General features: G+C 34.1%; 1 protein-coding gene across 3 annotated transcripts in view; it reads right to left on the bottom strand.

Moving 5' to 3' along the window:
• The window catches only part of LOC145297770 (uncharacterized), a 576,130-nt gene that overhangs the window by 212,189 nt on the left and 337,912 nt on the right, over positions 1 to 26,029 (bottom strand). For all 3 annotated transcript variants that reach the window (XM_080144014.1, XM_080144016.1, XM_080144015.1), the window contains exons 33-36: positions 20,607 to 20,736; positions 18,638 to 18,768; positions 6,184 to 6,393; positions 1,136 to 1,360 (exon numbers count right to left, since the gene is read on the bottom strand). In XM_080144014.1, coding sequence (XP_080000140.1) covers positions 1,136 to 1,360; positions 6,184 to 6,393; positions 18,638 to 18,768; positions 20,607 to 20,736 — 696 coding nt within the window. The remainder of the gene's footprint in view (positions 1 to 1,135; positions 1,361 to 6,183; positions 6,394 to 18,637; positions 18,769 to 20,606; positions 20,737 to 26,029) is intronic.

The raw sequence follows: 26,029 nt of genomic DNA, 5'->3' as shown, positions 1-26,029 counted from the left end.
AGAATGAAGAATGAATGTCGAGGCAATAGAAAAGACTAACAAGGTGAAGGTTGCAAACATCCTTTGTGGAATTGTTGCTAAGGATCTCATTATCTCATTATAAAATAATTTAAGATCAATGATAAATGTTACTGTTATGGGGTTAAATGGTAATGAACGGAAGGAAACACAGGATTTTTAGAAACGAAACGTGTATTCACATAAATTACAGGCAAAGAAAGGTTGGGAATACCATTCATCAACTGTGAGCGTTTGCACATGACCTGCTTCGTCATGTACCAATCTCAGACTGCCGGGCCACCGGTACTTGATAGCAGAAATGACGTCACCAACGGAAGTGACGTCATGAGATAGTCCATTAATCCCATGGAGGGGCGTCTCCAACAGTTGGTATTTATTTGCTCCTCCACCGAGCAAATTAGGCACAAGGCCAATTTATAATGTGAGGAGTGAAGGGAGGGGGAAGGGAAAAAGAGGACCAGCTCCCGAGAGGTGGGAAATGGGAGCTGGTTAAAGGTCAGGCATGTGGGGTTGCCCCCACATCTGGTCTTTGCTAGTCATAGCTAGTCATAGCTTGCAACATCTGAAGAACAGATGGTGTTTATTTGCTCCCCCACTGAGCAAATTAGGCACAAGGCCGTTTTTAATGTGAGGTAAAAACCAGCTCCCCTAAAAGGGGTCACTCTGGTTACCAAAAATAATAATTGTCCCAGTATAGAGGGTTTCCCCTCCATTGACTGGTACAAATTATCTTAAGTGTAGTATCTGCCGGAACAGATGGTATTTATTTGCTCCCCCACCGAGCAAATTAGGCACAAGGCCGATTTTTAATGTGAGGAGTGAAGGGAGGGGGAAGGGAAAGGGGGACCAGCTCCCGAGAGGTGGGAAATGGGAGCTGGTTAAAGGTCAGGCATGTGGGGTTGCCCCCACATCTGGTCTTTGCTAGTCATAGCTAGTCATAGCTAGTCATAGCTTGCAGTATCTGCCGGAACAGATACTACACTTTGATCTTGACCGAAAGGTCAAGTGTTTTTCATCCAACATTCCTTATGAAAGGGATGCTATGAATCAGATTACATCTTTCATCAAATCCCTTAAAACAAGAAAGTAATTCAAGATCAGTTGTGAATGTTACCTGTCGGATTTTGGCATTCTTTGGTGAATATTTGGCAGCAACCATCAGTTTGGCCGGTGTAGAAAGAACAAGATTTATTCGCATCATTGTAAGAAACGGATTTGCATTGTGTATCCTTTAAACATTCATCGATGCAAGATGCACTCGCATTATTTGTAGTAGATTGTTTGTAGAATCCAGTCGCTGTGCCATTGTTGGTTTCCATAGATAACTGGCAGTATTCGCCTGAAATAGGAAATTAAACACACTTGAAAAGATGATAGCAGGAGGGAGAGGGGATATGGAGAGAAAGAGAGAGAGAGAGAGAGAGAGAGAGAGAGAGAGAGAGGAGACAACTGGCCGTATTCACCTGGAATGGGAAAATCAATGGATCTGAAAGGGAGCTGAGGGGAGAGAGAGAGAAAGAGAGAGAGAGAGAGAGAGAGAGAAAGAGAGAGAGAGGGGGGGAGAGAGAAGATAATAATAATAATAATAATAATAATAATAATAAGAGAGGAGACTGTTTTGACAGAAAGGAGTGTTTTGCTAAAATATTTATGTTAAAATCTAACTGAAGAATTTTAAATTAGAAATGTTATGAATAAAATATTACAGGTGTATTTATGTAATATAATAGATTTAGGAATTCATTGTTAATAAACAATAAACAATCGAATTCACCCGGTAACAAAGAAAGAGTAGGTTTTGATATATAAACTAGAGATACAATTAAGATACAGAGAACGAGAGAGCCGTCCACAAGAGTAGGTTGACTTTGTCAGTCGTGCAAGCATTCGACCGAGCTAACTGAGAGACGATGTAAGGACTAAAGGGAGAGAAAGCGTTGTAAATCCATAACTGTGAAAATGAGAATAAATGATGAAAGACAAAAAGAAGTCCTGTTTGTATTGCTTTGCCATGAAATGTTTTCTTGCAGTGTCCAAGAGAAGAAGGAGGCCACAACCTAAGGTTAGTAGTCTGTTATCAAACGGCTACTGTGTGCTTACGTTCATGTGTGTTAAGCCCGTCTCGGACTAATGATTGTTACCTTGTCAATGTTACGTGAACTCTGTTTGAATATATGTAAACATGCACACACCCACACCGAACATTTCTAACCACTAGACGATACACGAGCATCGGTTTCATACACACATATATTTATATAGGATCGACGCGCAAGAACGCACGCATATACAGGGTGACCTAAAAAAAAACGGGCCCCAAGTCTAATTAGGCCTCGTTTCTTAGTGTTTTTTTTTCGAACGAAATTTAACACAGTGTATTCTTTGTCCCAGCTCCCACTGGGGTCTTGGTGTACTCACGGTCGTTGATTCTGCCATGCTCTGTAAAATAAGGCAACCGGTGAATAAATAATGGAGATATCACGTTTTTTTAGGGGTCACCCTGTATACTCGTTATATACAACCCCAAAATCCAACAATAGTAGAAAGTCTTAGTATTGTGTCTGTATACGTTTGCGTGGAGAACAGTTCTTACATACTAGGATAATGTCCGTGTGTGTGTGTGTGTGTGTGTGTGTGTGTGTGTGCGCGCGCGTGCGTAGATGGTGAATGGCAGGCGTCAGTCTGAATAAGGAGATAGACGGTCTAACTGATGTTATCTATAGCAGACTTATACGCCTTGGTTTGTTTTCTTTTCTGTCCAGGATATCTTCAATATTTTCCTTAGGAAGCAAGTTTCAGTTACCTCTAGTCTTTTCCTCGTGGTGTTGGTGATTGTCCAGCACTCACAATCGTATAATAGAACAGGCCATACATACGTTCGGGGGATTCTGAATTTGTGGAACATTAAAATAGACACCAAATTCAGCAGTTAAAATCAGTGTTCCAGCGTATTTAGAAGCCAAGATATTACAAAACGTACATTTTACGGCGGCCATTTTGTAAATCCAATATGGCCGCCATATAGGCATCTGGGCAAATGCAAACATTGGTTTTCTGATTCCTTAGACAATAACCTTTCCAAAAATGTATAGATTTGCAAATCTCCAAAAAGTTCCCACAAACGTTAAAATTGTGCCATTAGGAACCTGACTATATTGTGAAAATCAAATACTGTGGATAAGTGTCTGACTTGCATTCGTTTGTCTGCGTTAAGCGAGACATTCAGGAAGCAAATTAACTCGGCAGGAGTAGATCGATATTTTGCTTTGATAAAATCTCGTTTAGCGTCCACTTGAAAAGACGTCATACCTTATTATTTCAAATGTGGTTGTTGTGCTGACTACATAGTTTGGGGATGTAACAGCAGAGTTTAACAACACATACTTAGCAAGATCATAAATGAAACCAATGTTGTGGAAAATACATAAAGGCCTTCCATCAGAGAACATTTTATAACAAAAATTCTACGTGTCAATTAATATCAACATTGACTTATTTGCTATCTTGAGTCGAGCTCATCCATTACTCCAGCTTAATATCTTGGAGACTCTACGTTCGAGCAAATGTATATATTTTATTTTTTCCTTTTTTTTTTTTTGTTCAACTTAGTAGAGTGACAGTAAAACCGGTCGACTGGCGTTTTTTCTCACTTTTAATAATGAACAGAAATATATGTTATCGCTTCATAATTGCAATAATATAAAAATGAAATAACAATTTCTACTTAGTGTAAGTACTTACTCTTTCATCATCATCATCATAATAATAATAATAATAATAATAATTATTATTATCATCATCATCATCATCATCATCATCTACATAGTAATACTCTAGTACCTTTTAGGCCGTACGTGAAACTAAAATATATTTTCTTGGTCTTCTGGCTACTATCCAGAGGTAGTATCTGTTCTGTCTAAAGATAGTATAATATCATTGGGGTTCCATTTATGCCGTGCGTCCATACAATGGAAATATATCCTATAATGATATTATAGATAAACCATAATAACCAGATATATCCTGACACTACATTAACCAGATTACTTAGTTAAATATATTTAGTTTTAACAAAAGGGCTGCAGTAATACCACAGAGTCTCCATTCATGCTGTACGTCCACAGAATGCCAAACAGCAATATATTACCTATGAACGATGCCGCTGTGGACATTCCACAAGATCTGCTCATTGTTATTATTATGAGTTCCCAACGAGCTTTCACACACGTCATCAAAGATCTCATTGAATACAGCATGTGGTTTTCCCTGGAAGCTGAGTGACAACAAGTCTTCCCAGATTTTCCAGTACTCTCCACCTTTTTTGATACTATTTGCAAATAAATTTGCATTATCGCAAGAGTTGCTTGCCATTGATTTCTCGTTGGCAGTGGCCATTGGTCTTTACTGGAATTTGAGTGGCAATAAGCCTCCCCAAGGTTCCAATTCTCTTTGCACTTATACAGTGGAGGTCTGGTCAGTGCTCACTCTTCAGTCTTTCCTTCCTCCTTGACTACTTGGTCTCACACTTTGTTTGTTTTTTTTTTGTTTTTGGGAAGGAGAGGACAGTGATGTGGTAATTGGGGAGTGGGGGTGAGGTTAGAGAACTTATAGGTATACAGCTTCAATATTCTTGGTTCCATGTAGCGCTTCATGTTTTGTCTCTGTAGCAGTTTGTCTGGTCTACGCTTGTGGCTCGTGTGTGTTAGTTTCCACATTCAAGGGTTTTCTTAATATTTCAGCTGTTTTCATTATTGTTGTTCGTTGTATTTTTCCAGTCATTCCTTTGATTCCAATTTCTCCCATTCTTTTTTCAAAGTTTTTCGGAATTGTTCCTAGTGCTCCTACTATTATAGGTATCATTTTGATTTTCTTCATCTATCATATCCTTTTCAGCTCTATTATTATTATTATTATTATTATCATCATTATCATTATTATTATCATTATTATTATTATCATCATCATCATCATCATCATTATTATTATCATTATTATTATTATTATAATATAGTAGTCTCAACTTTTGGGTGTTTTTAGTTCAGTTTTTTTTCCTTGAACATCAGGCCAATCTTTTTGACATTAGACATTCAAGCTGTATTAACACTATTAAAAATAGTAAAAAGTCAAAGTATTGTGTCTGTATTATTATTATTATTATTATTATTATTATTATTATTAATGGCTCACATGGAGCTTTCACACAAGTCAACAAACGATCTGATTGAAAACCTGTGGTGTTCTCTGGAAGCTGAGTGAGAACAAGTCTCCCCAGACGTCCAGCTCTCTCCACCTCCTTCGATAGAATTTGCAAATGAATTTGCATCATCGCAACAGCTGCTTACCATTGATTTCTCGCTGGTAGTGGCCATTGGTTTATACTGGAATTTGAGTGGCACTCAGCCTCCCCAAAGTCCCAGTTCTCTTTGCACTTGTCCAGCCGAGGTCTGGTTGACGCTCGCTCCTCGGTCTTTCAGTATTTTCACTACTATTATTATTACTACTGTTATCATTACTATTTTTTTTACATGGGATAACCACTTATCAAGGCCCAGATACCGCTCGAGGATAAGGGTTAAGAGTGTACAGTAGTCAATTGGACAATATAGTAATCGTTAGTAATGGAAATTCGGTAAATTTGTTATCTTCAGTGGAACGGCTCATAAAGAAATTGTTTATGTTGGACTTGAAGACAACCATATCATAGTCAGCTGGAAAGCAGGAAAATGGAAGACAATTCCACAGGCGTGCAGTTCTAAGAAAGAAACTTTGTTCATGTAATCTACGTTTAGGTTTAGGCACAGATAAAGAGTGGGGGGGATTATTGGTAGTGTTTTCAGATAGATGAGTGTTTCTTGTGAAAGTTTGGCGCGGAGGACCATAGATTGAAGCTCAGTGTGAGAAAGAGGTTGCAGGGAAGAGAAAAGGACATCCCCTACGAGGCTACAAAGTCTATTTTTAACTCTATATTATTACTATTATTATTATTATTATTATTATTATTACTATTATTACTATTATTACTGTTATTATTACTATTATTATTACTTTTTCATCGTTTAGGGTGAAATAACAGGATAATAATAATAATAATAATAATAATAATAATAATAATAAAAATAATAACAATAATTACTTTTCCATATAAAATAAAGTTATACTTACCATATGTATATCCTTCATCACAGCTGCAAGTGTAAGTCTCCTGCCTGAAGTTCTGGATGCATGTTCCCACATTGCAGTTGACCTTACTGCACAAATTCGCTCGTTGGCTACACGTCTTGCCACTGTAACCGTTTGGACATTTACAGGAAAAATCGTTGACTAAATTGGTGCATGGCGCATTGAAAAGGCAAGGGGAACTGGCACAGTTCTCTGCAAAAGGATGTAAAGTCAGTTTTATGGCATATCGACCATATAAATATTTATACAACTCATCTGTAGAGATACACACTTAAAAAATAAACAGAAAAGTGTAAAAACAAAAGCATAATTTAGTGTGTTTGGTCAGTTTTATGGCATATCAACCGCGGTAAGTTAGGAAATACTTTATAATAGAAAAAAATGAGGAGACAGTAAAATAAGTACGCTACAATAGAAGAACTAGTGACTTCACTAAACTCCACAGACAGACTGTGTTAGATATTGGCAAGTGTAGAGAAAATCGTAACTTAAATCGTAAAAATAAGATTTTGGAAGTCAGATGGTTTTTATATCATTTAATGTGATCAAACGTACACACATCTTTTAATGTTATCATATAATGGGAAATAACTGATTTTTTCTCAATTATTTTCTTTTATGCTGACTTGAGTTGTGTGTGTGTGTGTGTGTGTGTGTGTGTGTGTGTGTGTGTGTGTGTGTGTGTGTGTGCATCAAAGGGTTGGTTGTGTAAAAAAAACAGAAAGAAAGGAAGACTAAAATGGTGATATCCAGTTGGTTTTTGATTGACAGTCCAGTGAGCGACAAATACTGGCACCATTTTTATACAAATAAGACAGGTGAATAAAAACGGACGTGAAGCGAACAGGAGAACAAATTGGAAGAAGGCGTGCTACATACGTAGTCGTGTGCCAATCAACTTGAAAGAGTATCGAGTTGTGGAATTGGAAGTTTTGACAACAGTGTGTCGAATTTACCCGAGAAATTGTTAGTTTAACCATAGCAAGGCAACGTCGAAGGTGTTCTAGCTGACGATTATCATAATCGGCATTAAATTTGTAAAAATAGAATGTCAAAAAGAATGTTATCACATAGAAATAAGAAATAAACATTTACAGATAAAATTATAGTAAGATGTTTTAATAGAAAATAATGTTAGAAAACAAACAATAATTTATAAATAGGTTTGACGTAGTCTTACATATAGGACACGTGTATATATATATATATATATATATATATATATATATATATATATATATATCCCAGTATACAACACATGGTTCCCTTAAAATTAGTTGTTAGGTTCTGGGTGGCCAGATGATAAGCTGAGAAAAACTGGGTGTAACCAGTTCCGGTGATCATAAGTGATTAACTGGGGGGAAAAGGGTCAACATTTAGGATTTCCGGTCGAAAGTAGATTTATGTCGTAGATGATCGGATTAGGCAGATTATATTGGAGCAGACCAACAGATCGGGTAGAGCAGATTGAAGTAAGGCGAGTTGGAGGGGGGGGTGAGATGAAGAGATAAAGTAGATAAACAGTCATAAGAGTGATTTGGTCTTTCTGAACTTGAAAGATGGGAATTTACTCCAATGTAAACATTAGCGGCTGGACTTTAACAACACCTAGAACAGACAATATGATTCCATTTCCGTTTGATGAAAACCAGCTATCTTTTTTTGTCGCAGACCATCTACTAGTTGGCGACTTGTGAGCAATAGGAGATTTCTATCATGTCTGAAAGAGACACAATGTTCAACGTGTGAGATCGGAGATGCGCCGTTGTACCACTCGTGTTCTATACTGATCCAAGTTATGACAACAGGACCATTGCCAGCATCCTTAAAAATCCGTACGGTTCAAAACTTGAGGGTAAAACTCAACAAAGATTCCGCCCACGATTATGGTCTTTGGTATGGTTTCAAGTGAGGGCCACATAATGCCACCTCCCCCCATCTCCAACCTGAACAAGCTGGACTACTTCGTTTGGTCATACGTCGAGAACATCACCAACATGACCTCCTACAACATCAAAGCCAGTGTGATCGCCATCATCCACCAAATATTCGCCAAGCTCCCACTGGCATTTGTGGAAAAGACATGTTCCCAGTTTTGGACCAGTATTGATTCACAAATGCTCATTATGGAAATTTGTTCAATAATTAATGTTATATATATATATATATATATATATATATAAAGTGAAAATGTCTGTCTGTTTGTGTATCTGTGTATCTGCGTATCTGTGTGTGTGTACATTTCCCTACGCAATAAGTTTGTCAATTTTTAGTCTACAGACTCGAAATTTGATATACATGGTACTGAGATTTGGGAAAATCGATGTGATCAGTTTTCGTCCAGAAATTTGGCAATTAAGGGGTCAAAGTTCAACGATAAGGGTCATAATATGGGTCAAAGTTAAAAAAATTGACCGCCTTTTTTTTTTTTTTGCTAAACATACACCTCCAAATACCCAGGCAACGCCGAGCACCCATGCTAGTATATATGGTTGACCCACTCAAACAAGACCGATGATGAGGGGAGGTTCTGTCATGATTTCTCCATTGCCTATGACCTCACTCAGATTGTTCAGGAACCTACCCGTGTGCCCGATAATGACGGCCAGTATGCGAGCCTACTAGACCTTTTTCTCACAACTTGCCCTGAACTATGTTCAGTTTCTGTTCTGTCGCCTCTTGGATCTTCCGACCACTCTGTTGTATCAATTAAGATAAAAATGAAATGTAATAAGTCCCCAGACGTACCACTTCATCGTACAGTATATCGATACACTAAGGCTGACTGGGATAGCTTCCGTACATTTATATCTGATCTACCTCTGCATTCCATGTTTAAAAAGGATGTGTCCTCTATAGTATTAGACCTAACTGAATGGTTAATTGTAGGTATTGACCATTTCATACCCTCTAAAAAGTTTCAGCAAAAACCTAACAGCCAGCCATGGTTCTCTCCAGAATGTGCTGCTGCCATTGCGCACAGAAATCACTTTTTCCACTGCTTCAAACGTAATAGATGTATGGAAACTAAAGCCGTTTTCAGGACTGCCAGCAACCATTGTAAGAAAGTAATAAGGAACGCAAGAGAGTTGTATGCTCAATCTATTAAGTCCAAAGTAGCTGAGCAGCGGCTTGGTTCCCACCAGTTTTGGCAAATAGCAAACAGAATCCTGAACAGAAGCGTGTGCTCCATCCCAACTATTATCAATGGACCTGAGGTAATCTCGTCAGCATCAGACAAAGCCAAACTCTTTGTCAAGAACTTTGCAGCTAATTCTACCCTTTGCGACCAAGACCGCCAACCCCCAATATTTCCTCCTGTATCAGAAAACACGCTATGTGATATACGTATATCTGTACGTGATGTTGCCAAGCTAATCAAAAACCTTGATTCCAGTAAAGCAACTGGCCCTGATGGTATTCCAATTATAGTACTCAAAAAACTTCAACCTGAACTAGCGCCCATACTTACAAAACTGTTTAAACGTTGTCTTAAGGAGAATAGTTTCCCATCTCCCTGGAAAATCTCATCAGTATGCCCTGTATTTAAGAATTCAGGTGATCGCTCATCCCCCTCTCAGTACAGGCCAATAAGTCTCCTGTGCGTCATGAGTAAGTTGCTAGAATCTGTGTTAAATACAGAAGTAATCAAACATCTCAACAAAAATAACCTTCTTAGTGACACTCAATATGGTTTCCGTTCTGCTAGATCTACAGCAGATGTCCTTACAGTTATATCGCATAGGATTAGCAAATCTCTCGACGGTGGCAATCTTTCTAGGGCAATTGCTCTTGACATATCTAAAGCCTTTGATAGGGTATGGCATAAAGGTTTACTTCATAAGATCGCTAGCTATGGTATAGCTGGAAAAGTCTTCTCAATTATTAAATCATTTCTTTCTGATAGGTTCATAAGAGTAGTAGTTGAGGGGCAAAAATCAGAAGCTCACAGTATTAATGCCGGTGTCCCTCAGGGATCCATCCTGGGCCCAACTCTTTTCCTGATCTACATTAATGATCTTCCAAATCATATCCTTACATCATTTGTAGACATTTATGCTGACGACACTACCATTTATGGTACCACATCTAAGACAGTAAACGAGCAAGTACTCTCCAATTCTCTCTCCTCTGATCTTGAGCATGTAGTACAATGGGGAAAGGAGTGGCTGGTTACTTTTAATGCATCTAAAACCAAGCTTCTCTCTTTACATCATCAACATTTTAATCCACATTTGTCATCAATTGAAATGAATGGCTCTCGTCTTCAGGAGGCCTCAAGTTTTGACAAGCTTCTGGGCTTGACCATTACTCCTGATCTTAAATGGAACACGTATATCAAATCTGTTGCCAAGGCCGCTGGAAAAATGGTGGGATCTTTCTATCGATCCAGTAGATATCTCACTGCTGATGCTATTCTCTATCTATATAAGAGCCAGGTACGTCCAAGGATGGAATACTGTTGCCACATCTGGGCAGGAGCTGCTAGAAAGGACTTGTCCTGCCTTGATAGAGTTCAAAATAGACTTCGTAGCCTCGTAGGAGATGTCCTTTTCTCCTCCTTACAACCTCTATCTCACAGAAGAGATGTTGCGAGTTTGTCTCTGATGTATCGTTATTTTAATGGAAAGTGTTCAACTGAGCTTCAATCTATGGTCCCCCCTCGCCAAACTTTCACAAGAAACACTCGTCTAGCTGTAAACACTATCAATAATTTCCCCCACTCTTTATCTGTGCCTAAACCTAAACATAGATTCCATGAACAAAGCTTCTTTCTTAGAACTGCACGCCTGTGGAATTGTCTTCCGTTTTCCTGCTTTCCGGCTGACTACAATATGGTTGTGTTCAAGTCTAAGGTAAATAAGTTCTTGATGAGCCGTTCCATATAAGTTATTAAATTTACCAAATTTTCATTACTAATGATTACTATATTGACCAACTTCTACTGTACACTCTTTAACCCTTATCCTTGAGTGGCCTCTGGGCCTTGATAATGTGGTGATGCCTTTGTAAAAAAAAAAAAAAAAAAAAATATATATATATATATATATATATATATATATAATTATTTATTTTTTTTTTTTTTTACTATAATAATTAAATACCTACAGACACTAGTGTTTCATCCTTTCGGGATTCTTCAGTGCAGTGTGTCATGATTACTACCAGTCGAACGATTCGAACCCCGCGACACGAGAATCTCTGGCTCGATTAGTGGAGGCCGTATCCATTCGGCTACTATTAACCGTGTGAAATAGCGTTGAATTTTAAACATTTTAATTTTAAATGTTCATTACGTCATTATATATATATATATTAGAAAACGTGCCCAGCGTTGCCCGGTATTAAACGTAACATTAAATTCCTTGAAATGAAGTAAAAAAAACGGGAAGAAACTGAGTATTATGCTTCTTGTAAGTGAAAAAAAAACAAAAAAAAACAAAGATAAATGCAGAGAGTCAAGTACGATAACCATTAGACTAACTTGACGCGATCTTTAGAATGCATTTGCAAACCTCGTGGAACTGTTGACAAGCACATAAAAAATCTGATTAATCAAGTACGAATTTTTCAATTTTGATCCCTTAGCAACCCTTTTTTCCAAATGAAAACCGATTTAAAGTTTCCTACAAGTCTGAATACCCTATATACCAAATTTCAATGTTGGAGATTAAAAATTCATTGAGTATATAGGTTGAGAAGTGTCCCCACATGCATACACATTCTCACGTTTATATATATAATTATTCCAGGTTAATGTTTTCCAGAGGTGAAACAACAAATGAAGTTTTAATGAGGTTCATACAAAAGTACTCAATACCGAAGTAGAGCAAGATATACCTTTTATTTACATAAGCATTTATATGTGGCTACACATTCGTAAGCATATTTCAGTTGCAAGTAACTAGAGATCGTTGATACAAACGTAGAGCCCGTATTACGTTTATATTGATTATGGGATTTTTTGTATAAGTAATATCGCCTGAAGAGGTCTCTAGTTACTTGTAACTGGCTGATCGAAATATGCTCATGAATGTGTAGGGACATATAAATGTATATATAAATAAAAAAAAGTGGTTCGGATCTCCCGACCGCCTGTAAATGTATATTCCTGCATTGATGATTTCTGAAATAATTTTAGTAATAACTAGCGGGGGGGGGTACCCGGCGTTGCCCGGGTGTTTTTGGTGTGTGTGGTCGGGCGGGGGGTGTTAATAAAAAAATAAGCGAAGTAAAAAAAACAAAAAAAAACAGAAAAACGAATGTGGAAAATACCCCCCCCCAAAAAAAAAACATGTGAAAAATGACTTAAATAACCCTGCTTCAGAATTAAAATTTAAAAAATCGAAAAAAAAAAAAAAGAAGACATCTCATACCACGATTCGAACCAAAAAAATTTAGATAATGTGGCCGCACTCTAAGCAACTGAGCTAAGACGACGTCGGCAAAATTGTGCCGCTTTTTCAAATATTTAAAGTAAATCAGATTACAACGTCGTATGACGCATGCGTAGAAGCGAATTCGTCATGAGAGGAGGGTTTTTGCTGACCCCCCTGTAGAAAAGTGATGATTTCAGGGTGAAAAGTTAATGTTTTTGGCCAATTTTTCGATATTTGTCGGGCGAAGGTTGGAAGTTTAAAATGATTCCAATCTGGCGAAAATCCGTTACCCGTGTGGAAAGTTTTTGCGAGATATACAAACACACATACATACAAACAAACATACATACACACATTTTCGCTTTTATATATATAGATTTTGTCAGCCCTTGTAAAAGATCGGTTCTTATTGTTGAGCACTTTACATTGAAATGCAATGAGTCGGTCACTTAAGCTCACGTGCGCAGATCATGATGTTATAATCATAAGATCGCTCTCGGCTGTCTTGACATATATGCTTTATACAAATGTTAATTTCAACTGTATTTCTCGCGGTTGACGTTGGCTGTGCAGTTTGTTCTTTGTTAATTGACTCAAAGATAGTTTCATGACCAGGTTCGAATCGGCTATAATCGTAACTCCTTATACTGATCATTCCCGAAAAGAATGAAACACTAGTGTCTGTAGGCAATAAAATAATTATAGTAATTATATATCTATATCTATCGACCATTGGATTATATAATATCCTTTTACTTCCTTTTCCCTGGTGCCTGCTTTCTTAATCTTTTTTAATCCCTATAAAGTGTCACTAACTGTTTAATAACTTTTTTGATGCAAATATGATTAATTTCATATTTGTAGTTTCTTTTAATGCATTATCCTGTAAAATTTATTAGGTATTTTGCAAAGCTCTTTCCTCTGATTATTTTTCGAAATGGAATAAGGTTTTTCTAAAGTATTTGTACTCCTTGTCGGATAATTAAAATTTTTATACCTTCCTTACAGGTTTATAATGTATAAGATTTTTCCATTATATACAATAAGATTTTTCCATTATATACAATAAGATTTTTCCATTATATACAATAAGATTTTTCCATTATATACAATAAGATTTTTCCATTATATACAATAAGATTTTTCCATTATATACAGTAAGGTTTTTCCATTATATACACTAAGCCTTTCCCATTATATACAATAATATTATTTCAATATAAACAATACTATTTTTCCATTATATACAATAAGATTTTTCCATTATATGCAATAAGATGTTTCCATTATATACAATACTATTTTCCATTATATACAATAAGCTTTTTCCATTATATAAAATAAGATTTTTCCATTATATACAATACTATTTTTCCATTATATACAATACTATTTTCTCATTATATACAATACTATTTTTCCATTATATACAATAAGCTTTTTCCATAATATACAATAAGATTTTTCCATTGTATACAATACTATTTTTCCATTATATACAATAGGATTTTTTCATTATATACAATAAGATTTTTCCATTATATACAATACTATTTTTCCATTATATACAATAAGATTTTTCCATTATATAAAATAAGATTTTTCCATTATATACAATACTATTTTTCCATTATATACAATACTATTTTCTCATTATATACAATACTATTTTTCATTATATACAATAAGCTTTTTCCATTATATAAAATAAGATTTTTCCATTATATACAATACTATTTTTCCATTATATACAATACTATTTTCTCATTATATACAATACTATTTTCCATTATATACAATAAGCTTTTTCCATTATATAAAATAAGATTTTTCCATTATATACAATACTATTTTTCCATTATATACAATACTATTTTCTCATTATATACAATACTATTTTTCCATTATATACAATAAGCTTTTTCCATTATATACAATAGGATTTTTTCATTGTATACAATACTATTTTTCCATTATATACAATAAGATTTTTCCATTATATACAATAAGATTTTTCCATTATATACAATAAGATTTTTCCATTGTATACAATATTATTTTCCCATTATATACAATAGGATTTTTTCATTATATACAATACTATTTTTCCATTATATACAATAAGCTTTTTCCATTATATACAATAAGATTTTTTCATTGTATACAATACTATTTTTCCATTATATACAATAAGCTTTTTCCATTATATACAATAAGATTTTTCCATTATATACAATACTATTTTTCCATTATATACAATACTATTTTTCCATTATATACAATACTATTTTTCCATTATATACAATAAGATTTTTCCATTATATACAATAAGATTTTTCCATTATATACAATAAGCTTTTTCCATTATATAAAATAAGATTTTTCCATTATATACACTAAGCTTTTTCCATTATATACAATAAGACTTTCCCATTATATACAATAATATTATTTCAATATATACAATACTATTTTTCCATTATATACAATAATATTATTTCAATATATACAATACTATTTTTCCATTATATACAATAAGCTTTTTCCATTATATACAATAAGATTTTTCCATTATATACAATACTATTTTTCCATTATATACAATAAGATTTTTCCATTATATACAATAAGATTTTTCCATTATATACAATAAGCTTTTTCCATTATATAAAATAAGATTTTTCCATTATATACACTAAGCTTTTTCCATTATATACAATAAGACTTTCCCATTATATACAATAATATTATTTCAATATATACAATACTATTTTTCCATTATATACAATAAGGTTTTTCCATTATATGCAATAAGATTTTTCCATTATATACAATACTATTTTTCCATTATATACAATAAGCTTTTTCCATTATATACAATAAGATTTTTCCATTATATACAATAAGATTTTTCCATTATATACAATACTTTTTTACCATTATATACAATAAGATTTTTCCATCATATACAATACTATTTTTCCATTATATACAATACTATTTTTCCATTATATACAATAAGATTTTTCCATCATATACAATACCATTTTTCCATTATATACAATACTATTTTTCCATTATATACAATAAGATTTTTCCATTATATACAATAAGATTTTTCCATTATATACAATAAGATTTTTTCATTATATACACTAAGCTTTTTCCATTATATACAATAAGATTTTTTCATTATATACAATACTATTTTTCCATTATATACAGCCTTGAAGGAAAAGGCTTTCCGTCCCAAATCCTTCATTAAAAAATTCTTTTGTTTGTAAATCAAGTAATCTTTTGCGATCACTGCATGAGTTTTCTTCAAATGCTAGTGTTAATATTATTTTTAAGATCATATTTAAAAAAAAAACTGTTTAGGCCAGCAGATCACGTTCAGCAGATCAGATTTCCTAGGGCAATAGGGTGAGGTGAACATATATACTAGATAGGCAGACGACTTTGTCAGAATCGTACAATTGAGTTAGTCTTAGCTGAGAGTCTGAACCTAAAATTTACTCAAATGTAAACACTAGCGGCGAAACCCCAACAACACAGACACCCGTTACTAACAAGTCAAATACACAATGTATATATCCGTGTTTGTACCGAGTCTGAGTTTATTTTGACTTGAATATAACTTGTAGATCAGCTCATGCGTTCTCAGCGATCATCAGGTTTAGAGTCGACACAGTCAGGAAACTTCAGAATAAACGCATGGGTTGACATGATTATACTAATTGGTGAGCATTCCTTAAGTGTGTATATGATGGATCGATAGTATTGAGTGTGTTAAAAAAAATGTTAAAACGGTATTTTACACATAAGATTAAATTAAACATGGCAACGAAACATCCATCTATTATATTACGATCAAATGTCTTTTTGTATGTAAAGCTAAAACTTAAAAAATACACAACAAACATCCATAAAATTCGTTTTTTTTTTTTTAATTTAACCCTGGATGTATCCTATTATACTAAAACTTATAACTTTTAAATTTTAACGTTATGACGTCATTTGTAGCAAATTTTAACGTTATGACGTCATTTCTAGAAAATTTTTCAAACTTAACGTCTACACTGGAACGCTGTATATTTTGGTTCCGATTCTAGATGAGGGCATCCAAATCATTTTTTTAACTTTTGAAATCACTACTATATATTAGGTACAATATAATAATCAATAGAGAATTGGCTCTGTAATAATAAATACAAAATCTGCATAAATTATAACATCATATTTAAGCGTATTTTACAACTGGAAAACGCCAGGCGGCCTTCTAGTAATATCTAAAACTTAAAAATAAGATTTTGGAAGTCAGGTGGTTTTTATATCATTTAATGTGATCAAACGCACACACATCTTTTAATGTTATCAATGGGAAATAACTGATTTTTTCTCAATTATTTTCTTTTATGCTGACTTGAGTTATGCATGTGTGTGTGTGTGTGTGTGTGTGTGTGTGTGTGTGTGTGTGTGTGTGTGTGTGTAGTTGTGTGTGTGTGTGTGTGTGTGTGTGTGTGTTCAGAGAGTGGAATAGGTTGGGTGAAAATAAAAAAAGAGAGAGTGGGAGGGGAAGGTAGAAAGAGAGAGGTATAGAAGCTATGTTACATTTCTGCACTAGGAAATGCCGGGAAGCCCTGCTAGTTAGAAGTTAAAATTCAAAGTTCGGACTGCATGTTAGGAATGTCAGAATATGATGCCACAGGGAAAAAAATGGGATTTGAACTGATAAGTTAAGGACTTTTTTTTTGTGACTCCAGAAGAATGGTTGATACGAATACGAAAATTTGACAGTATTCAAAATAATAAAACATGTTTCCTATATTTTTATTTGCAAATTCAAAGGCAAGAGGTCCTGGATATGACCTTAAACTGTATCCGGTGGTGAAGTCCGAGCTTGCAGGCTTTGGGGTTTGTGGAACCACCCTTTAATTGCCATTGCTCCCAGGTCCACTCCGATCTGGAGTGGTAGTACCTGTTAGGGTCCCAACTATGGGTTAAATAGAAACTTGAAAAAAAAATCCAAATATATTCTATTAAAAAATTGCTCTCCAAAATCACTGGATTCGGCATTAAATAACCTGAAAAGGGTTGATATATCGTAAAAAAAAAAACAAACAAAAAAAAAAACAAAGGCAAAATGAAGATATGGGAAACTACTGCTGCTATAATTTTCCTATAACTAAAAAAACATCATAGCATCAATGAAAAAGAAGAGAAGGAAAGAGGAAGATTACACTATACAATGAGCCAATTATTCATGTGTCATCAAGAGACGAATAGCTGTCACTGTTGAAAACAGCATTTTTAATCATTTTGTGTCAGAAAGATCTCCCATCAAAGATAACAAATTTCTTATTAGTTTGGCGTAATATTACATATAGTTGCTGACGAGCATCTTTGAATTATGCATACTCACTAACAAGCATCCCTATCGTGTGCATACTCACTAATGAGCATCCCCAAAGTGCACATACTCCCTAACGAGCATCCCCAAAGTGTACAAACTCACTAACAAGAATCCCCGAAGTGGCCATATTCACTAACGAGCATTACTCGATATATTGACGAGGGTTCGAAGTTAGAGGAGATGATGAGAAGATCATAATAACAGTCCCAGTGATAGAGTTAGAGACGAGAGTCAAGAGTGACTTTAGAGGCGAAGGGTAGAAGAGAAATTATGTAGTCATACAAGTTTGAATTCCTGACATCATCAATCAGCTGACAGATGATAAAGAAATCATCTAATATTTTGTAACTGTTTGTCCTGTAAAACCTTTCCACGTAATGTGCCTCCTCAATCATAAGTGAAGTTTCACCTCTCCTCTGTGTTAACAAGAATTGTATAAATGTCACAGCTCCGTATTAATAATATGAAGTCCCCAAGAATAGTCACAGTCGTCGTCGTGATGTAAACGTATAAAAATGCTGTTTGAGTGCCTGTTATAAGTGTGTCGCCAATATGAACCAGCTACACAACATCATGAACAAAACTATAAACAGAATAACAGAAAACAATAGCAAAAAGCAAGTATCATAACGATTGTACTTACCTATCTGTATATCACACGTTTCTCCTTTGTATCCTGGCTTACAATCACATTTAAAGTTTTCTGTTCCAAGATTTTTACACATGCCATTTTGGCATGGATTTTTCTCGCATGGTAATGAAACTTTTTCACAGCTGGAAATGTAAAGACACAAGTGAAGCTTGAATGGTGCTGGTGAGTGCACAGTGAACGAGACATAAAAAAATGACTAAGTTAAGCATTTGCTCCCCCCCCCCCTATTTAACCCCCAAAATCCCCAGGAGACGTCAAATTCTGGTGAAAATGAACAAACGGTGCAGTTTTAGGCCTTAATATATGGACATTTGAGTTCTGCACCATGCAAAAAAAAAAACAGAAATGACTAAGTCCATCATTTGTTCCCCCCCCATTTCGCTCAAAAAGTCCCCGAGGCCTTAAGATAGTGAAATTTGAGTTTAGCACCATGCAAAACTGCTAAATAGACACACAGAGAAAAGTTTGGACAAATATGGTAAAATAGTCCCAAAAATGGAGTGTTTTTATTACCCCTAAAAGAGACTCTGAGGTACACCCAAGAGTTATTGCAAAGTATAGACAAACAAAATTATATAGAAATCAGTTAGTTACAACTTTTCAGAAAGTTTTATAAAACCAAGGCATCAATTTTTTCAAATAAGCACAAAAGTGTCAATTTTAGCCATTTTAAACCGAAAGAAATCCCTAGGGGCGGGGGGGCAACCAAAGTTTTCCCGGAAAATCCGTTCTGTTACTTTTTTACTCATATCATGTTTAATGTTTGTGTAAAATTTCAAAAAATTCCAAGGCTTAGTTAGAAACAACTGTGAAAAGCTGAAATTTTGACAACTGGTTGTCGTTATCATCCATAATAACATACTAAAATTTCAATCATCTGCAAAGGATAGAAAAAGAATTATAACAATTATTTATTTATTTTCAAAATAGGAACGTCCAAAAGTAAGGGGCAAAATTGAGAAAAACAATATAAACAGCAAAAAAAAATTTTTTTAAATTAAAAAATATATGTACAATCAATATTTAGTAAATAAGCACTTTCTCTCAATGACAGCTGCCCATCTTCGACTACAAGAACGAATCAGTTCTTGACAATCCTCGATACTAATTTTAGACCATTCTTCTTGAAGCTTCACCCACAAAAAATTGTCAAAATTCCAGCTTTTCACAGTTGTTATTTTTAACAAATATTAGGCTTTAAAATTTTGTCACTTAGGTTTTGGACGCTACTGTATATATATATATATATATATATATATATATATATATATATATATATATATATATATATATATATATATATGTGTGTGTGTGTGTATGTATGTATGCACTATTTAGTACTATCTATCTATCTATCTATCTATATATATATATATATATATATACATATATATATATATATATATATATATATAATCCAGCACCTTTACAATTTAACTTTACATTTGAGACCATTCTCTCGGTACATACTTGTCTGTCTATCTCAGCAAATTTTTCATCCGTTCGTCTGTCTCACTTTCCATCCATTCGCATCAGTCTGTTCTCATCATCTTGTTAATCTATTCGTTCATCTTCATTTTTGTAAATGAAAATCGCTCCAGACAAGGCATGTAGCCATTTTACGTGAAGAGCTAAAATAAATTGTACTTCAAGGTTAAAAAACTTGTCAATGATAAGTGTTAGATGACCCAGAAAACAACCCCCCTCCTTTGTCAGAAACGTCACTAATGGAACGCGAAGACTAAAGGACAGAATAAGGGAAGCGAGAGTTATGCGATTGCCGAAAGTAAACTAAAGGCACATTTCCTACTCTCCTTATCCATCCAACTTTTTCCAATTTATATATCAAGAGTTAAGTGTCTCTACAAACCGGACAGGTCTATGGAAGCTTTTTCCTGTTTTTTTTCTTTATTCAACATATATAGGTACTTTAGGTAGTAAAAAGAAAATAAAGACTTACAATTCTGACTCATAGCCAGGAGTACAATAACATTGCGTAGCATTTATTTTGTTTCTGCAGATTCCGTTGTTCTTGCAAGTGTCGTTCTTACAGTTTTCTATTATGATTTCACAGTTTTTACCATTTGTGCCTGCACAATGAAAAGAAAAAAAATGCAATCAACAATTGATTTTATAAAATGTCTGCAATTTTGTTAGTTTTCCTGTTTTATATCAAATATCTGCAAATAATCCCTTCTAAGTTCAACATATTGTAATAAACTTTACTCTAAATAACTACCAACGGCTATCAAGCCTTTATAACCCTATAGATACACACACACACACACACACACACACACACACACATAATATATATATATATATATATATATATATATATATATATATATATATATCTGCAGCTAGAGAAAGGTGATACAACGAAATAGTACTATATGTAGATATAGTAAGTTATAAAATATATATGATGATTAAATATATATATAAAACATATATATAGTAAGTTATAAAATATATATGACGATTAAGCTACACAGAATATTCCGCGTTTCATCCATGCTAGGGTTCTTCAGGCTCATGTATAAGCCTGAAGAATCCTAGCGTGGATTTTTCAGGCTTATGTGTAGCTTAATCGCCATATATATTTCATAACTTACTAACTAGCTCTACCTACATATTGAGCACTGTTGAAGTAAATACTTAAAGTTTATGCATAAATCTATACTTTTGTATATTAATTTATGTGAGTAAATGAAGTAGTTATATATATATACATATATATATATGAAGTTGAAAATGTGTCGGCTCATAGAAGCATCTTGATATAAAATGAAAAAATATAGAATAAACAGACAAACTGTTTTAAAATATGTTAAGATGCAAAAGACAAATATCTGGATCTGCCAACAAACAAGAGTTATTAACATCAATATTGCCATCAAAACATCCAAACACAGATGGGCAGGGCACGTAGCCAGAAAACATGACAACAGATGGTCCATCAGGACAACATAAGAGGCCAAAGGGAAGACCAAGAACGAGATGGAGGGACAACCTGATACAACACATGGGTCTCACATGGCAGCGGATAGCTCGGGACAGAGATAAATGGCTAAAGTCCAGGGAGGGGTTCCTCATTGAGTGATAAAGCTCTTATTGACATTGGTAAGATGGCAAAAAATTTTCTTTCTTTTTTTTAAGTTGAAATACTTGTTAATTTCGAATTTAAAATCCATCGTTATTTTATTTTCGTTTTATTCCAAGATGCTTCTATGAGCCGACACATTTTCAACTTCATATTCGGTGAGCACGTGCGCCTTTTCAGTTTAACGCTAGATAGTTTTTTTTTTTTTTTTTTTTTTGTTTTTTTTACACAGTGATCACCACTTATCAAGGGCCCGGAAGCCACTCAGGGATAAGGGTTATTGCAAGTACATTACGTTAGTGTGGAGATTTGATGGAGTGTTTACTTAAGGGGGCGGTTCATTAGGAATTTGTTAACATTAGACTTGAAGACATCCAAGTTGTAGTCCGGAGGGAAGCAGGCAGACGGAACAGAGTTCCACAGGCGTGCAGTTCTAAGAAAGAAGCTTTGTTCATGGAATAGTTCTATGTCCATTAACAGCTAGTGCAACCTTGATAAAACCACACGAGGATAGACGTTTTACTTCCAAGAAAAAAAGACCAATAAAACTAAAGAACTCTTTCTCTGACGAGCTGTAATGAATTAACAGGAATAAAAGATGACTAGAAAAAGCCCGTAGAAATTCCACGGTAGTTGAAAATTTTTTAGACACATAAATAAAATGAATAAAAAAATAGAATCAAACAAATAACGCCGAATTTTAAACAATTTTTTTAGCAAATTCTTTTTTTAACGTTTTAAAGCCGGTAAGACGCTGTGATATAGTAGTGGTTGCGTTTAAAACATTTAGATTTTTTCACTGAAATTTTTTTAACGTTTTAAAGCCTAAAAGAATTGATTTAGAAAATTTAGATTTTTTCAATGAAAATTCAACAAGAATCACATTTTGTTTTTTTTTCTGAATATTTTTTTATATAAATTAGAAAAGAAACAGATGTCAATTCATTTGCATATTTTTTTAAAAAACTTTAAAAAGAAACTATAATAAAATCTCACAGTCTCCTCCCAACATGACTTTTTTAAATTAGAAAATAAAATGAAACCGTAAACAGACAGCCATGTTTTTTTTAATTTAATAGTTTGAGAAGAAATGGTTATAATGATTTTTAACTGATAAAGAGCGACTATAAAGAAAGCTTATTCGTTTCTTATTAATTAATGTTTGCGATGATGATGATTTGTTTGCATAACACTGGACATACGGACAAGTAAATTAATATTTAGACTAGTAGGGGAGTGCGGCTTTGTCCGGGTATAAAACACGTTTAAATATGAAATTTTAATTTGATCAGATTTCATATATATTATTATAGAGTCGTGATTTCAAAAGTAAAAAAAAAAAGTATTTGGGTGCCATCAGCTTAAATCGAAACCGAAACCAAAACTGTAACATTCAAAGCTGGTGACGTTACTACTGTACCAACGTGATACACTTATGAACTGATTAAAAATTAAAAATAAACTAAGATCAATGTACAAAATGTATAACGATTTTTTTCAATTTTGATCCCTTTTGAACCCCTTAAAAACTATTTTAATCCGTTAAAGACCCATAAAAGAAAGGTTTGTAAGAAATTCAATCATTTGAGGACCCTAGCGCTGCTCTGCGACTTTTAGTTTCGGAGGTATATAGAGTTTGAAAATATGGAGACAGACAGACAGACAGACATATAGCATTTTATGTATAAGATTATAATAAAGACAAGAGATGTCTATTAGCCTCAGTGTTGAAAAGGCCACGCCTATAGGCAGAAGGAAAACAGTCAGTAGCAAGAGAGTTCCACATGCCTGCAGTTCTTGGAATAGGAAGCTCTGTTACAATATGACATCAAAACAGAAAATTGGTGGAAACCACTAGTCCAACGAACTTATCGAATAACATTTTACCCAGAATAAAAAAAAAACAAACTCAATTTTTATTTTCATCATTTATTTCCTTGTTTTTATTGCTCTGTCTAGTATATTGAGCTTTCCCTTATCTTGATATATTCTAAGATAAAGATGTCATATTTATCGTTCTATTTTCATGTCTGTATATACATTCACATTTAGACTCCAGTGTGTTTTTGAAGCCATTGGTGAACCCAAATCCTGGGGCCAGTAATTGGGTTGCATAGGAGAGGGAGATGGGATTACGACAGGTCTTTCACTTGTTTGAAATGCGACGGGATTTATTATTTTTTATGAAGATGGTTTCAATTATTTTCAACTTTATAATTTTTTTTTTCATGATGTATTATTTTGTGTTACGTTGTTAGTTATGTTGTTTTTTAGATGTTGAATTGGAATTTACATTATACACGGTAAGACGCTGTGATATAGTAGTGGTTGCGTTACCAATATAATTATTTGTTTCAAGGTTTTATAGAAGGTACACTCTCCCAAAAGGTATTTATACTCAAAGATAACGTTGGTTCTTTCTAATGATTTTAGAGTTGGGAAGAGTTCTTTACCACAATGGTCCTAGATATGACCTTAAACTATATCCAGTGGTTAGGCCCCAGCTTGTGGGCTTTGGGGAGTGTGGAGCGACCCTTTAATTACCATTGCTCCCAGGTCCACTCTGACCCGGAGTGGTAGTACCTGTTAGGGTTCCAACTATGGGTTAAATAGAAACCGACTTGAAAACAAATATATTCTATTAAAAACTTTTTCTTCAAAATCTTTGGATTCGGCATTAAATAACCTGAAAAAGGGTTGATATGCCGTAAAACAAAAACAACCAACAACCAAACTTTACCACAAGGTTTCAGGTCTTAGATTTCTTAGAGTAAACAATCAGTCTAATTTTTTTGCTGCTGTCAGTTGTAGATATCTATCTGTGTATGATATTTTATGGCTTTTTTATATATATAATTTAAAGTTTGATTGCAGTAGAATATGTTAGAATTTGGAATGTGATGCTGCAATGGTATTACTATTCGTGATTAAGTTCTGAAGCATTTTATTTGTTGTTTAACAATATAATTAAGAAATCCATTATTGATAAGGACTTGTTTTATATTTTAGTTCAAGGTGTAGTGCGTTTTTAGTGGAGGAGATGGGATGGTAGGTTTTTGACGATGGCTATTTCGTAACGGTTGAAAAACGTTTTTGTTTAAACATCCAATATTTTACTTACAAAAATTTTAATCCAGCCAGATATGAGTTTCTCCTATTGTTTCCTCAGCTAATACAAAGTTAAACAAAGTTAGACAATGTCCCTCTGGACTATAAAAAAAAATAATCACTGTTAATCTTAGGGATTTCATTTTGTGTACTTCCAATTTGTATATCTGTATATCAATGTTATTTTCTATTTTAAACAACTGGCCTTCACGGCATTCCAATTATAGTGCTCAAAAAGCTTCACCTAGAACTAGCGTCCATACTTACAAAGTTATTTAAGCATTGTATGTGGGGGATGTCCTTTTCTCTTCCTTGCAACCTCTTTCCCACAGAAGAGACGTTGTGGGCCTGTCTCTGCTTTATCGTTATTTTCATGGCAAATGCTCAGTTGAGCTTTAATCTATGGTCGCCCCTCACCAAACTTTCACGAAAAACACCCGCCTATCCAAAACCACTATCAATAATTTTCCACACTCTTTATCTGTGCCTAAACCTAAATGCAGATTCCATGAACAAAGCTTCTTTCTTAGAACTACACGCCTGTGTAATTCTCTTCCGATTGCCTGCTTTCCAGCTGACTACAATTTAATTGTTTTCAAGTCCAATGTAAACAAGTTCTTGATGACCCGCCCCCCCCTAAGTAATCTAATTTACAAAATTCCCACTACTTATGTTTACTACGCTATAATCACATTTATTAATGTATACCCATTAACCATAATCCTTGAGTGGCCTCCGAGCCTTAATAAGTGGTGATTTCTGTTTAAAAAAAATGGTAGGTTTTTGACAATGGCTATTTTTTAACGGTGTGGGTATTTGCTCTTAAAATTTAAAGGCTAAAATTTCAGCTAGTTATTTTTTTTTGTAGTTGCGGAGTTTGAATGTATTATTTATGTGAGCATCGAGGAATGGAATTTTGTTATTAACGTTTAGTTCTACGGTAAATTTGAGTATCGAGTTATTTTGGAAACGGTCCTTAATTGTTAAAGTAGAGAACCTTTCTTTTTTTTTTTTTTCCAAATAATCAGATTTGACATTTAATAACCTAAAAAGGGTTGATAGGCCGTAAAACAAAATAAAACCAAATGAATAAATATTTGAAAACATAAAGAACTTGAAGCATAAACTATTACCCCCAAATAACCAGATTTTGCCTTAAATAAAGCAAA

The sequence above is a fragment of the Euprymna scolopes genome, chromosome 18 (assembly GCF_053919585.1).
Source record: "Euprymna scolopes isolate OS-2025 chromosome 18, ASM5391958v1, whole genome shotgun sequence".
In the NCBI taxonomy this organism is placed as follows: Eukaryota; Metazoa; Mollusca; class Cephalopoda; order Sepiida; family Sepiolidae; genus Euprymna; species Euprymna scolopes.
The sequence above is the reverse complement of the archived record's forward strand: the minus strand, read 5'-3'. Positions and strand labels throughout refer to the sequence as shown.